The sequence below is a fragment of the Mizuhopecten yessoensis genome, unplaced genomic scaffold, assembly GCF_002113885.1.
Source record: "Mizuhopecten yessoensis strain PY_sf001 unplaced genomic scaffold, ASM211388v2 scaffold6719, whole genome shotgun sequence".
In the NCBI taxonomy this organism is placed as follows: Eukaryota; Metazoa; Mollusca; class Bivalvia; order Pectinida; family Pectinidae; genus Mizuhopecten; species Mizuhopecten yessoensis.
This window is the reverse complement of record NW_018406690.1, coordinates 736,184-752,922: the sequence shown is the minus strand read 5'-3', so window position 1 is coordinate 752,922 and position 16,739 is coordinate 736,184. Positions and strand designations below refer to the sequence as shown.

Below are 16,739 nucleotides of genomic sequence, written 5' to 3'. Positions count from 1 at the left end.
TCTTCATTATAGACCATGGAGATTTATGCACATTTAGAAGTTAATGTTGATTAGTATATAATGCTAATGTTATTTTCACGTCAACAGGCTAATTTGGGGTGTCATTATTTTTTTTCAAGTGAATGCAAAATTGCCCTGGGATATCTGCAAATTACCTTTCCTTTCAAAATACGAATCGCTTCCCGGAGTTGTCGACATTTAACAAACGGATAACGGGATGATAAAAACTGCGGTAAGGGTTTGATAATGTAATAAACGGGTGAAATCTAACGGTTAAAGATAAGTTAATATGTATATAGATTAACAGACTCTGTCATATGTTACGGCTAGAGACAGGTTGATAAGTATTTAGCAGAATTTAACTGCTTGAAATATATGAATAGATGTATTTGAGATATTATAATAAACGTTTCAATTATGCAATTAAATTAAGAGGTTTTATTTTGGAAGTAGTGATCAAATAACTAGTGATGGGCAACTTTTAATTAAGAGACTATTGAAAATAGCAGTAAGGTAACTTTTAATCAAGAAACACTGTTGGGAAAGTGTAAGGCCACTTATAACAGAGCTGAGGAAAGATGCAGGGATGTAAGGATGTATCGCCGTGTGGTTATTAGTGACATTTAATAACAATAGGACAAGGCATGAAATCGCCATAGTATTGGGATACTGTGAGGGGTTACATTACATTTCAGAGCACTGCATTAACTGTTGATAGGATAAATGCATCAATTGTTTTAATATGCATGCATGCTCAATATGGGACAGTTTCTATATTGGGTTGTATATTAGATCAGCTGCCGGTAGAAACAGCGATGTATGCTATGGTATCTCTGAACACGTATTCTTAGTTTGGTATCCGACGTCCAATCACATTGGGTCTTTGAAGGTTCTAATTTGCATGGACAAGGCGTCTGTAGAGCGACAGGTGTCCCTATCACACACTTATTGAGAGAGATACAACAAAGACAGGTAGTACACTAGACTTTATACGTACGGGGATTCAGCCGGGACCTATAGTAACAGGTGTGGACAATGAGTGGCACGCGACATCTGCCGCCACCTTGGCTCTCGATCTATTGTTAAGCAGTATCTAGAATAGGTATACTCAGTCCGCATAAAATTACACTAATGGTAACGGCACGGGTTCATCTGAGATAACCAATTGACGATAAAGCAGAAGCCATATTTAAAAGTTTTGATAGTTAATAGACAAGGGCTGTAGTGTCAGCGTGGAGGTGGGGACCTAAACATCGCTTAAACTTGTTATTTTCCATGGAAACCAACAGGTGGCATACTCAGGGTCTGCACGCCACGCGAATCTCGTGATAAATTGAGGACCAATTATGCTGTTTACATACCCCCTTAACCTGTCGCGGACAAAACGGGGTTAGGACACTTATAGTAACAGGTAACATTCCACGAGACAATATCTCCATTATATCAAAAGCACACAACTTGACGCTCAAAAACGCCGGCTGATGAAATTAAAATACGCGTGGCTGGGGAGTTTAAATATACAAAAACGCTGATCCGTTAAGTTGGAGTGGCAGATGTTCCGTTTGCAAGATGTTTATACATTTCAAAATAGAGGACCGTTAGCTATGGTTACAGGCTAAATAAGTTGGCAGGGCACGCGACCGGCGTACGCCAAATGAAGTTAGGACGCACCATTCAAACCCGAGACGAGTTTTTACTGGATAACAGTAGATTGACAATTTACAAACGCTGAACATATGGGCGATCAAATACTTGAGATTTAAAAGGTCAAGAACCCGTTATTTGTTAATAAGTGGATATTGGGTAACATATGGGCGCCGGAAGCGACATGACATTTTATATTGTCATGAAAACTGTTAAGATTTAGCTGGGAAAAGGTTCGCACTTCCACATGTTATATGAATAAACCTGTTGACATGCACTTTAATTATGCTTTAGATAACTGTCCGATTTCAATACAGACGGTAATTCTTCATTTATGTAGTATTTTCTGAAAATTAAGAATATATGTTTAGTACTATAAGGATGAAACAGCGTGATTTGGCATGCTGTATCAGTTATCAATTGTTATGGCTATAATCACGTCTATATCTTATGTTGATCTTGGTCGTGTACCGTTTTCAATAGAAAAGAATATGCATTTTTATAATTTCGTTATTTAAATAACACGAATTTCAGCATTCAGTATTAAGTTTTTCTCCGTCAATAATTATGCATATTTATTGTGAGCCATGACGTCAAAATGACAATGCAATTATTCTGGTATTGCATCTGCTTCAACAATATTTTTTATTTTTATTTTTTTTATAATTTCTACTTTTATTTCTTTTGTATGAGGCAAAAAGGTCCTGGGCCTGTATTCATGGAACCGTTGAAACCGTTCTCATGCATAAACATGGATTCTGTGCTCAGCTATTGTAACTCTCTTGCAACTCGCTTAAATCATGTGACACGTCCGAAAGTCCAAGCGTGCATATCAAGAAGACCTACGGCTTTCAGTCTCATTCATATCATTGAGAAAAAGTGTGTGTGTTTTTATGAATTTTTCACCGGAACAAGAAATCGAGCTTTGGCAGAATCTGAGTTTGAGCATGAAAACGGTTTTATTAATACGGGCTCAGATAATGAAAACCGTTTTTACAAATTAACAAGACAAAGTTAAAATAGAATAATTACAACTGAAGCAGCGTTATTTTCTGACATTTAAGGACAACCACCTGTTGCTCCAGTGATTAACGGCACATGGCACGTCTTCTTTAATTGTCAACGCACTGAGATGCAAGAATTCCAATATTCAATATCAGGCGAGGCCAACGACCGCAGAATGTGGAGAGGTGTTAGGTGAGAGGTGTTTTGTTTCTATAAAGAGTTAAATTGGTAATACATGTATCTAAAAAGAAAAACACTCTGCTATTGTCTTAATGGTTCTATTCCCGAACAGGTTTAGTTCGGAGTTTCAATATGTTTGAAAGTATACTTAAGGAAAAATTTGCATTAAAAAAGAGTCATGAGTCTCTGAATTGCTGTGCCAAGTTTTCCTGCACTTTCCCCCCTCAGCATATATTTGAAACATTTTAGACTTTCTTGTACCCTGGATGAATCTTTTTTAAAAAGACGAAATGCACATATGGTGAAATTAAATCTTTGATATGATTTATGATGCAGTAAAATATTGACTATGTTTGGCTTTCAATATCGGAAAAGTCAATGTGCAAATAGGTGCTACTTTATATCGTATTCTTGGTAATTATCTAACAAACAAGGTGGTTGACTCTGCTAATTAATCATCAGTCCCTGAGGTTGGTCTTCATCTTTCGACTTATATAAATATAAGCTTTATTTATTTTACGACAATTATGAAACAAGTTTTCACATTCGATTGGGGAATCGAACACCGGCCGCCTTGGTGAAAGGCAAGTGCGTACCCAACTTGAATTAATTCCGGCGTGGTTTATATGAAATAATAAATAAGTAATAAATTATCTGATTTAGCAAAACGTTGAAAATGTGTAGCATTGTAAGTGGTTTTATTGGCACCTTTGTCAATTTGCTGTAATCTACATATGTTTCAGAACACTTTAGACTTAAGCTTTCATTCCTTTAGTACCACTGGTCAGTCCTAAGTTGTCGAAATGGTCAGAAGGTACAGTAAAATCGGTGATTCGTTATTTCGTATGTCTATTTCTCATTCAGTACTTGAAAAAGAACTTCCTAACAATCAATAACTACATATTCTATGTCATCGTCACTGTACATGCACTTTAAATATTGTTTTTGTATGTTTATTACCATCAAGCATCTAAATAGATATAGCAAACAACAAGCATGCATCGATATATTACCATTGAGAATTATATTTGTGCATGCTGACATTACAAAAAGCTATGTTTTTAGCACTCTGAAACACGAATAAGGTAGAATGTGATCACACAAACATCAGATTTGGGCTCAAATGAAATGGATGCGTCTCTTTATAACTACAGATTCTATATCATCGTCACTGTACATTAACATTATTTATTGTTTGTGTGTTTTTATTACTACCAAGTATGTAAATAGATGTAGCCAACGAAAAGCATGCATCGATATATTACCATTGAGAACTATTTGTGTGCATGCTTACATAACAAAGAGCCATGTCTTTCGACATGAACATTTTCTCATGTCGAAAAACGAATAAGGTGTATAATGATCGCGCATATATCAGTTCGGGGCTCAAATGAAATGTATTCATCAAAAAGGTCTATTATTGTTTTAATTTCATTTTAATTCTTGCTCTTTTGTATGTATTATCATTTTATTTTGTATATAAAGAGAACTCGTTCTGTAATAGCAATACACTATAAATAAATGATTGCTTAAAATGTCAATTATAAAATACATTATCTAAACCTATTACTGGAATGCCTTTATTGGTACATGGTATCCAGGGACGCTACACTGTGTTATTTACGTAAGATGTTAATCCGCATAGATTACATGGACAATAGAAAAAGCAAATATAAGTTTTAATGTGACAATAACCACTGCTATTTCTAAAGGTATACACACATGTATATATATATATATTAACGAAATCAACATATCGAAATGATTAATACATGCTCGGGTCTGGTCCTGACTCAGACGTGTTAGGTTATTATCGGTTTCTTCATTCACGATATATGTATAAGTTATATATGTGTGTATGACAGTGACTAATAAACCAAGTTTGATACACTGCCAACCCCGATCGGACGACCACTATTCTGGTCTATGTGTCATCCTGGAACACACCAATTTGTTTTAGTCATGTGAATACCAGCAATTTTGGAAACCGTACGATAAAATTAGGTAACACAATCACAGCCAGCCATGGAAGCTATTGCATAATATTTATTGGAATAGTTTTCTGAAGTAGATAATTATAAAAATAGCAAAGTGTAATCATAAATTTATCAGGTGGTTTTATATGTATTGATTAAAGGTTTCTCCGTTAGGCGTATCCCAACTATCTATTGATTTGGGATGAGACAGAACCGGGATGTTACAGATATGTTAGGAATGAGGAACTAACGTGTCGGGTATGGACTCACCCATGGAAGCATATAGTATATTTATTTTGCATGGACAATCCCGTCAATAAAAACATCATTTAATACAAAACAAAGACAATTGGTGATATCCCAGAACTCAAAGTTAAATTAAAAAAAACATTTCGAAAGATGACACAGCAATTTATGTAATGACACTGCTATTTGCTATTTGAATCGGTGTAGATGAATTGTTTTGTTCCCTCTATGTCAGCCGGTACATATATCAGGAACAAAACACGTTACTTAGTAAACATGCGATCGACCTCGTGGCTCTCTGTATTGGGGAAAACCCGGTATGAATCACAAACAGCATGACGTGGTTCCTCGTTCGACGGCAAACGATCACCTGGGCCGCTAAAAATAGACCAGCCTACCATGACTCTGCAGCCAAGTCACATGATCACAGAATTGATCTTAAAATAGATTCATATATAAAGGAGAAAAGTCGGCCGGGACTGCCTCAGTTCATCACGACTCGCCGTACGGAAGACCTGGCGGTGAAGCGTGGGAGAGGGCGAAAGCATCGCTTACCTTCCGTTCTCATTTGATTACTAGGGCGTGTTTTAATCCAACCCCACTGACCTTTCATATGACGAATGACCTTTCCCTTGTTTGATCTTGGTCATCACTTCACCTCTGTTATCAGGAAAACGTTTTGTTTAAGCAATGATTACTGACTTACGTAAGGGAGAGGTGTTGTCTAGAAGTGTCATCGCCTGTCTCGTGAAAACTTTGATATATTTCCAAGTGCAAAGTAATCACATAAACACTTATTCACTCGAGCTTCAGGTTTAAATTGCGCTGATGTTTGCACGTAGATAAATGGATGAATAATACATTTTGCCATAATTTCAAATATATGCAATCAAAAATTTGCATAGTAAAAGCAAGGAATTAAATTGCTATCCAAGTCCGTTTTAGAAGAAATTACAGAAACTTAAGTTTTGTATGGAATGGTGGTTGTTTTAGAGATCACTAACTAGTTCAGAGATATGGTTAATCTTTAAGTCCTTACAGATTACGTACAAAAGGGTATGGCAGTTAAGCGCCTGTCTTCTTTTATAAAGCGGACAGTTAAGAACCATTTACTAATGGAGAGAAAAAAGAATTATAAAAATATGAGGAATAAACAAGTTTGAGCAAGCTAAACATAGAGAAAGTGTACGAAACTGTATCATGTATCGGAGTGAAATGTTACGAGCGAAAGGTTGCGGTATCACTAGTATTTACATACACTGTTAATTTGACCAAATAGGCTACCTTTCCAAAATCAATGTGGTGTCACAACTTTAGAACATATCAAATATTTACCACCCATTGACCAACTTTTTCAGTTTTCATAATTGTCTGCGAAATAGAAAAGAAAGGAGACCTGGTCTCGCGACGGCAAAAAGCTCAAAATATTTGAAAATGCATGAAGTTAACAGTTTATATTCAAATATACTCTTGTTCAAGTTATGAGCGCCTCGTGTTCTAATGGTTAGCTCTTCGTAATATCGTGAAGGTGTTGCTTACGTCATTCTATCAGTATGTGAAGCATTAACACTATTACCAATGTTTGTTAATTAACTAGAATTAATACGAGTATTGATTTGTTTATAAAACTTATACAATCGCTCTAAAGGATCCGACGAATGTGGTTTATTATGCCAAAATCTGGTAAGAAATGTTTGCAGACACCTATTACAAATCTGAAGCCGATCTAATTGTAACAGAACCAAATATTACGAAATAACACATCTCAAATTCATTATCTATAAATCTAAGAATGAAGTCACAAGGGATTCGGTTTCTCTTTTACAAAACAGCTGTGATGAAGCATACTGACTTAAAACAAATTGACTAACATTTAAATCACCGTAAAATGCATCGGCAAGTCTTTCGTTTAGTACTGATCCCCTTGTGACCTAGATAGATAAAATAAGGCCATTTTGTAAAATGCGGTGTTGTTATAAAATTATCTTGCCATGTTATAAACACTTTAAATTACTTTTACTATCTCCAACATTATTAATCAGTAGATCAATGAAATTTACACATCACAACAAATTATCTGTTACATGATAGGCTGCAACTGAATAACCAGAAGAGAAAACTTAATACATATCCGGTTTGTTGAACCTTAAACCATAACTATTTATCAAATAAAATCTATTATATTAAAACAATATCATTATTACCTTGAATTGTTTTATTTAACCATGATAATAATCATCAGATGCTGTCTAACGAGATTACATAACTTGTAAAGGTATATTGATATATTGTCATAACAAATCTCATAACCAGGAATGTGTGCCTTATCCTTTTTTGTAAGGCATGATTGACTTGATTTCGATATTGGCTAACTTTCAATGCCGTTCTATTTTCGATGCTACAGAAAGGTGTCATTGACAAATCAACCTTCTTAAGATTACCATTCTGTTTTCTGCACTTATTAAATCAAATTGTCTGTGCTTTTTAAGGACATGTGAAATTACTTGGAGGTTTGCTATATCTTCCCCTAGCCCACATGCGCATATCTTCCTTCCAAGCACTAAGTCCGTCAAGGTCTCGTACAGGTCCATGAGGACTACACCCACAAAATGGTTCCTGACCAAAGCCATGCAAGTAGCTAGGTAAAGATGAGAAATAGCAACAAAGAGAATGGTAGTTTGATCGTGAATGATCCTTTCAAAATCTATAGAAAGTGAGTTTTAGGTACTAACTGGCCTGTAATGTTCCGTGCCTAGAGTCATTGTCCTTACAGTCTGTGTAACCCGAGACTACTCCATGGTGTCCTGGGAAGGGTCCTACCTCTGAAGAACGACGAAAAGGGTTGAAAGTTATACAGAGCAAGATTTCAAAAAATAATTCGCAGAAATTCAACTCAGACTGTTTTCTTTACGACCTTGGTGACGCAAAGCTGCAGAAAGATGTATAACTCTCCAAGTTCTGTTTCCTTCGATAATAACCATCTTATTGTGAGTACAAAGATGAAGGTTAGTCTGGTCAGTGAGCAAATTTCACTGGCAACATTTACAAAATAATTGTTTAATAGTGTCAGTGACACTATTTTGATTGTGTACAGAGGCTGAGTTTTCTTCAAGCATAATGGAATATTGGCATATGATTTTTTTTGTTTCGAAAAAAAAAATGGATTTATGACAGGCAATTGTAAAATCAAATGACTGCGGCCCCTTCGGCATCGCAAAAGGTAATATTAACAGCTTGGTACCCCCTTTTTTTATATGAATCCAAATTTGCTCGGGTCTTATTTTTTTCTTCAATTTGTTGATTAGTAAGCTCTTTTTAAGATGCTTTTCTGTTACCTCATTTTGTAGTTCTAAAACTAGCGTTTGTTTGGGAATATTAAGACTGGTATTTCATTACAGTACCGAAAACATCGCACCAGTCACTTACCCACAATAAAATAAAATATGTGGAAATGGAATTGTTGTTAATTTGTCAAAACTCCATCAACAAGGGAAGGAAATGTCAATATAACCCCAAAAGTCTGATATGTCATATGAAAGAACTACTCATTTTCTTTCCTGTGGTTTTATAATGTGATTAAGAGCTTCCATTACCACAAGATACGTATACGGCTGGGCATTGCATAAATTTTAAGCTTCAATAATTACTTTCATCAGCGATGTATTATTTTATCTTATTTTGTTCGTGTGATGTGATGCATCGTACTATAATGAATATTGATTAGTTGATTGATTGATTGATTGTTTGATTGATTGATTATACGTTCAAAACCATTTTTCCTTGCGCTTTTTCTTACCTAGAAGTGACGCTCATTAAATTTACCTCAGAAGAAATCTGTATATATAAGTATAAAAAACTTCGGACTGCTATTAATAATTTAAAATGTAATAAAATTAATGTCACAGGACCATATTACGTTTAAAACCGAAATGTGAAATACTATGGTCATGTATTGGTGATAGTACTAATGAGATGTTATATATTGTACTAGTATTCAGGATGCAAATAACTGGACAAAAATGTGATTTCCCGAAACCTTATAACTAAATGTGTATTTCATAAATGCGATGTGTCCAGCAAACTTGCAACCGAATATCCTGGTAAGGCTCAAACTAAAACGGAAGTTACAATTTTAATTTAGTAGGTGTGGGACTAATATTAGTCTTAATGATGCTAATAGTACAGGGCGGAAACGATTTAAGTAGTGTTGGCCTATTGTGTTTAACATAGTTCGTGTATTTTTACCTTTAAATCAACACCATGAATGAGTTGTGACAATGTTTGATCTTAAGTTATAATTCTGTCCTGGTCTAGGACTATAAATAAAACTGGTGACGTCAAATTCGCACGGACGCTAGCCCTAGGAACTTCCGAAGTTAAACTGTCCCGTGTCTAAGGTAACAATGACGTCACGTCGGGGGTCAAAGTAACAGCGAGCTAGCACAACGGTGTTAAAACTAGAATACATGTGTCACGGCGCTTGTCACACAGCTCCACTAGCTGAGGCGTTAGCTGACTTGCTAAACCGTGGCACTTTGCATAAAACTCTAAATTTGAAGTTTGTGACAAACTATAGCATGAATATCCGTTGTGTGAAAATATCAGCACTTATGTAGAACAATGAGTTCGTGAAATAAGCTGTTTTTCATCTCAAAATGAGCAAGAATAACGGTATGTCACAATTTGTTTAATTAAAAACAGAGTTATTTTTTTTTTAAATAGTTATGACAGAACGGCATGGAATTCTGGTTGATTCAATGCCATTATATATTGCCAATTTATTTATAGCTACACACCAGCGGCCCGCGTTACATGTTAAGCTGTAAGTATATATATAAGTAAACGTATGAATATTACAGCCATAGCTCTTTCCTCGTTGATATGTAAATAGCTATTTCTGGCGCAGCTTAGGCTAAATATACACTGCCGTTGCCGTTTATAGCTACACTCATTTTGTCCATTTAGATTATGTTATCTTTAGCGGGCGGCGATGGGAGTCGAATTATCCTTAATAGCGCTTGAGAGCGATGTCAAATGACAAACTTGATTTAAGACCGGTTGACAAAAGACACGTCCACAAGTTTCCCTTTGTGTCTGTGAAAGAGCACGAACTATAAAAGGAACGTTCAATGGTAAACAGTTACGTAAACGTTCGCTTTGTAACATTTACTAACATGTTTATACATTAATAAACCTTAGTAAACCCTTTATAAATATTGTCAACCGATACACGGCCATCAAAGGCTGTCCAGATTTTATTACACTGAACCGGATACGTTTAACTATTGATCGTTGTTGGAGACGTCAATATTATTGCTATGCTGATATCTAAGCTTAGAAGCCGGATAACCTACTATAATTAATTGTCTTTGTATTCGGAAGTGAATAAACAGACTCTTGACAAGGTTTCAGCCATCTCTATTTTCTATGGATTTTCCCTCTGTTCAGCTTCTTCGTAGCTTTATCTAATTTATTAGATGTATACTTTGTGTGTGGTTGTCTGGAACCTTCGATAAACTGTTGCTGTACATGATGGTGAGTGGTGATGACGAAGATGACGCTGATGATGATGTCATGATGATGATGATGATGACGATGATGACGACGACTGTGTATTTAAATTTGACAGTGAGAGATGCTTATCTATGCAAAAAAACTGGAGCTGGAATATTTTCTTGGTTACGTAAACCAATACGGATATGATGTCACATAAGCAATACTTTAATCAGCTTCAAATTTACCAAGATTTCCCATCGGCAGGAATATTTAAGTCCACAAAAAATCAAATGGTTTCATCAATAAAATTTCATAAACGTTTATCAGCTTATATATAACTATAAGGAAGACATATACATGTATAAATGGCTTTAATGGTATCCAGACATCGCAACTTACACTGGGAAACTGGTCTTGGTTTGAGAAAAAGAAACATTGGATAATTTTTATCTAGATTAACGGATCCTCACTGTCAAAATGTTATCGAATTACTGCCCGACTACCACTTTATGCATTGTTCCTTGCTCAAACCAAAGCTATGTCTGTGAAAGGATTCCGGAAATTGATGACGTGTTTGATCGTCACAAGGTGTCATTTACTGATCTTATACGTGTGTACCTAAGTAGTAAAGGTATATCACATTTTACCTAAACTAATACCTATGTACACAAAGTCGTGTTCGAGTACTCAGTATTGCTTCCGATGACGTCACTGTGACGTGCATTTGTTCATAACCGTTAAAGTTCGGGTGCCTCGTTATTTCTGCCACGTTTACCGTTATGTAATTACACCGTTAAAGTTCGTGACTCGAGCGCTGGCTTTAGCTGGCACAGGTTATAATGTATAGACAGGCCACCTAACAGGCGATTTGTTGTCAAAACAAACAGCGCCGTTTACCTACTGTGTCTACCTGTAAAGTTTCCAACGGCTATCCTGCTCAACCCGAAGTTTAGTTGGAACTTCGTCCCGGATATTGATTACAATAGATTGAACGGAGAATTTGATTGGCTGGTATAAAGAGATACAAGTCCTACATTGAGTACAGGGTGACAAGTGTGTATTACCTTCTGTTTGCAAACATTGTCCTACCTAAATAATGGAAAGGTACCGAACCGGGCTAACATACCTGGGCTACATATTGTATTACTTTCTCGAGCTGAAAAACAGGTCAAAGGTCTATATTGCTTCCGATATGTGACCTATTAGTATCTTTTAGTCTACATTCTGTTGCCAAACATAGTTTTGTAATAATACATAGCAACACTTTGGACTTCAATCACGGCGGTGTCTTATGCACATCAGCCCGTTGACAGAAAACCATGTCCAAGTTTATTTAATATGCGGACAGTCTTAGTATAACCTTAGCCCTAACGAGGACGCAAAACGCAGAATAAATAAAATGATGTTTTATCACTTGTTTCTTGCCTCCTACAACCGCGAACTAAATGTTACGATCCAATATCAACATATGACGCCATTAGTTATCAAGAGATTTAAAAAACGATTAATTTATCACAGCTTTTATCAGATCAGAGGAAATATCAGTGTTGGTCCAGGATGTTGACAGATTCAATGACGTCACTGTCACACATCGCCATACATCGATCCAACAATCTGTGAACACGTGGTTGACGAACCTTTACTGAAAAATTCTTATTATGCTTAAAATTGATATTAGGCAAGTCGTCTTTCATCGGCGTCAGCTCAGCCGCTGTAAACGTATCAGAAATCTGATTAACTATATATATTATCATCATGCTAGTGATATGTTGATTGAAAATACAGTGACAAAGACAGATGTTAGTTTCAATATTTTAATTATATATCACGTAATTTCAAAATGTATCTATATGTTTAATACGTATTGAACATCATTATTGTCCAACTCGACAATTGTCTCATTTTAATCTCGCTTTCAATGAAAGTCTACATGGATGTTGGTTCACACGTGAACTGATTGGCTGAAATATGTCTCTGATGATATTTATATGTAATAATAGAACGATGTCAGTTTCAGCTGCACATATCAAGTATACACAAAGTTCCGACAGTGTATAATTAATACTTGTGGTGTAATTTGTCTCTTGTGGTGTAATTTGTCTCTTGACTGTAAATGTACACTAGACAATAACAGGTGCGCGAATACAAGAGTTCCAACGGTGTACTGTTCACACCTGACTATGTGTAGTGCATTACGGACAGGCCCTGTCCAGTAGTACATGTGGATGTTACAATACCGTTGATGTCTGCCGTTTCATATAGCTAGCACTGTTTATCACACACATATTCCACGTCTCATCCGTTCACAATTTGCCACGTCGTGTCAAAATCTGTCGTGAAGACCTGTCTGGTAAGACCTGTCTGCTCTTTGACTGACGTCTCACTGACGATGGTCACTGACGTCAGCCTCGTCGAAGGATGTTTATTATACTATAGTTCACACCTGGCCGTTATCGCGATGATAACAGGCTGAACCGGTACAGTAACGGTTCTCTTACTCCTGTAAGCGATGAGGCGTAACCTCGCCCGTCCAGGAATAGTTGTGATGAAACGCTGCGCCCCTTCTGAGGTTGTCGGGGACGACGGAGTCTCGCCTGGAGGAACTTGCATCCTCAGTTTTTGCTGGGAGATACCTGTCGTCTGCTCCGACTGTTGGACCCTCTGGGGCACCCGCAATGATGATCAGTAAATGATCGTCCAGGAAATCGGATTCCTATAAACATACAATATAAATATTCCTGTAAGTTCCAACATTAATTTGAATAAAGTATTCAAAGGCAATACAAATCGGATATCATGATTAGTTAACTTTTTTTGGTGAGTGTATAAATATTTTTTCTCCATAATATTTTCAATTTAGTAATGTATGTACCTGGTGAGAGAATATGATCCGAGATGGGTCAAAGGTCGACTCTCATTCAGGAAGCTCAATGATTGGATGGTCAGTTGGCTCCAGGAGCTGCAACAGTGCTGGATCTGTAATTGGGCTAAGTGCCCGGATGAGGACACAGCTGAAGTCAGCATCCACGGCGCAAGTGTTTGCCACGTTGTTGTTGTCCTCGGGGAATTTCATGGTCAGGATCTTCGACAATTTTTTCATGGTATCGACCTGAAACATACAAAAGTACGAAGTGTTATTCAACTCCAGCGACATGTGCATCAAGGGGAATTTTTGTTAAATAACACAGCAGTTCTCAAAGGTTAACATCCAGCCGGTTATCACATCAATATATTGTAGGTAACATGTTTACTCTTAAAGTTCATGGATCGGAGCCAGTTTTACTGGTACAGGGTGTAACACCTACCTTGATAACTTTGATGTCATTTTCCCAGCAGAAAGCTTGTATGAGGGTGTGCTGGATCTGTATTGTAACGTCCTCCTGTATCGGATGTACGGGTAGCACACACATCACTACGTTATCAGGATCACTGTAATACACAAGGCAACAACACATTAGTACACGGTCATTAACATATACAGATATATAAAAAGGTCAAATGATTTAAAACATATTCAAATTGGATAAATCAATTGCCTTTAAAATATTTATTTCGAGATTATCTTATTCACAATCAATCACATTTCCATTCAAATAATTTAAACTTGTAACTCTCAAATGATTAAAACAGAAGAAATAATTAAGTTTGAAAAACTTACTTTTGTAGTTGCTGTGCGCATTCGAATGCGCCGCAAGTAACACGGCTCTCCAGCATGGCACTCGCTAACACCGTCTGCATGGCATCGCCAAGTTTCAGTGAGGTTCTGGAAAAAAACAGAATAGTTTGATTAGTATTGAAGTGGAACGAGGAAATCGTGTATTATCTAACGGTATAACATGTAGAAACTGATTAGGGCCGGGCACCTGCCGTCGGCTTACGATAGTGAATCATAAGACACTGCCTAATTATGATACCCTATGATCTCACGAGTGAGTCACAGGTCGCAAAATCCAGGAACGACCTGGTCTACAATTATCATCAATTAGAGCCATGTCTATACCGCATCTACAGATATTTACACTAACGTGTTGCATTAGGTGATGTAATTGACAATGCAATTGACATATGAGAAATGGATCCGCCGTTATATGATTGATGGGTCGCACGCCCGAATTCAATCAATTTATTCTAGTTACATAATTGCAAACACAATATCTGATGTTATCACGGCATATGCCCCGTGCCACTACTTGACCAGTCACAGTCTGTTACGGCAAGATAAACTTACTACGAACACTGCCACGAGGGACTTCCCCTTGCGCAAGACCTCGTGACCAAATATAGATAGATGCCGCGTGCACTGTATCCAGCAAATTCATTCATAACAGGATAACACCATACTTATTAATTCAATAATTGAAACCAAAGCAATGATAAAATACCAATAAGTTATAGTATACACTAAATAAAATCCCATAGTTTTAATTAAAGCTCAAGTGAACTTAACAAATGAATTGATAATTGTCTTACCTATTAGGTGTTGGCATCGTTGATTCAGTATCCTCGGGGAAAGTCATCTCTTCACTAAATATATCCAAAGTGAAATACAATGAGTAAATAAATATCCAATTAGGCACAAAGTAGAGTAAAATCTCGGAACAGTAGAATACGTCCTTTCAGCACAACGTCTAGCTGTCATATGGCCTATGTACGTGAACACAACGTATATATCCGAGTAACAGATGGGTAGTAACGTCCGTTGTAACGAGCGCTCTGATTGGTCAACGCCAGGTGTCAGAAGAGTTCAGTGTACCGAAGAAACTCCCGTACGGTGGCCAACGTTTCTCAGTCAGAGGTCGAAGCGTATACGTTAGTACCAGATAACCGCGTATTATCTACCTGCCTTGGATGTATGTCCTCATCATTGTCGTTTGTCCCTGAATTAATTAAGAAAAGCTAATACTCAGCACGACGAGGTCGATGCCTGGATCCTCCTATTCGACTTTAGCAACATGTCTGGTATTGTACTACGTACGCTGCACTAGGGGGTCTGTATTATCGCTCTCCATCAGCTAAAATGTTGTAACAATTGTTCATTGTCGAACTTCCATGCTTTCACCTGTGTGAGGCCGTACTCGATGACTAATTACAGGTACACGGACAATAACCATCCATAGGGTGGACCCACGGGTAGTAAGGTGTAACACCTTATCGCTAGCAGTTATGATGACCCATATTTTATTGTAAACGTCTAATTCTATTATCAGACCTTTACTTTGTTAATTGTATTAGCATGTGTCCGAGCACACTACGATATAAATGGGGGAATATAGAATATATGTGAGTGTTATCAAAGAAATAACTTCTATCCAAGTCCATGGTTTAATGTTAGATGAGGAAGACGTGGCATAAAACGCATACTCAATAATCTCATGCCCATTACAAAAATATAGGTCACATTTATATTCAGGAATAAGACACGGGGGAGAGAATATACATGCAAAAACGAAACGTATACATAAAATATAGGTCATAGTAATTAAATATTTACGAAAAATCCATATGAGCAATGAGACGCTAAGGCCCGGAGACCGTACGGGGTATTGAACTGCAGTGGGTTCTTTGTCCTGAGCAGGTCGGCGGCCAGAGACCTTGAGCCAGAGGACGTTAACATGCCCAGGTAATTGATTTGGAAAGATATCTCGCGGTCAGTCGTCTTTTTTATGGGTTTAATTCATGTTTTAACAAGATGTCTGCAGCTGATCAGAGTTGGGTTAGTTATGGTGTCGTGAAGATGTAGTCAGACAATTCCCGGGCCATTTATTTTGTGCCACACACATGTCGGGCCGAGACAACAAAGGCACCGCGTCAAATCGAATGAAAGGAAATGTTCAAGAAATTAAACGGAGATGCATCAGACACCGGAATACAATGTAACTAAACCGGCTGTTACTGGCCTGGGAGACACGCTTTACGTGTCCTGTCGGATATATGTACGGCTACTGGGCGTTTATTTGACCTGGCCAACACGTGTGATCAGGTGCGCGAGGATCCTCCGTCGAGTGCTACGAAAAATAGGCTGCTCTCGTGCAGACTTGATGGACTCGGGCAAACGTGTCTGTCTACACGGCAATCCCCTGCAGTTCCCAACAGTGGTAACACGGGGAGGGAACACACAGTAGGGTACGGGTCATTGGACTGTTTCCACGAATTGATATATCGAGTATCTATTTATTGTCTGTAAAGCATCTT

The 16,739-nt window shown here is 37.3% G+C and overlaps 1 protein-coding gene across 1 annotated transcript; it reads right to left on the bottom strand.

The window, feature by feature from the left end:
• Positions 1-12,350: 12,350 nt before the first annotated feature.
• Positions 12,351-15,208, bottom strand: LOC110452494 (growth arrest and DNA damage-inducible protein GADD45 alpha-like). The gene is made up of 5 exons (XM_021501055.1): positions 15,018-15,208; positions 14,206-14,310; positions 13,853-13,976; positions 13,420-13,656; positions 12,351-13,260 (listed from the first exon to the last, which is right to left on the bottom strand). The coding sequence occupies exons 1-4, from the start codon at positions 15,062-15,064 to the stop codon at positions 13,462-13,464; spliced, it is 471 nt and encodes a 156-aa protein (XP_021356730.1). The 5' UTR covers positions 15,065-15,208; the 3' UTR covers positions 12,351-13,260; positions 13,420-13,461.
• Between the last annotated feature and the right edge of the window lie 1,531 nt (positions 15,209-16,739).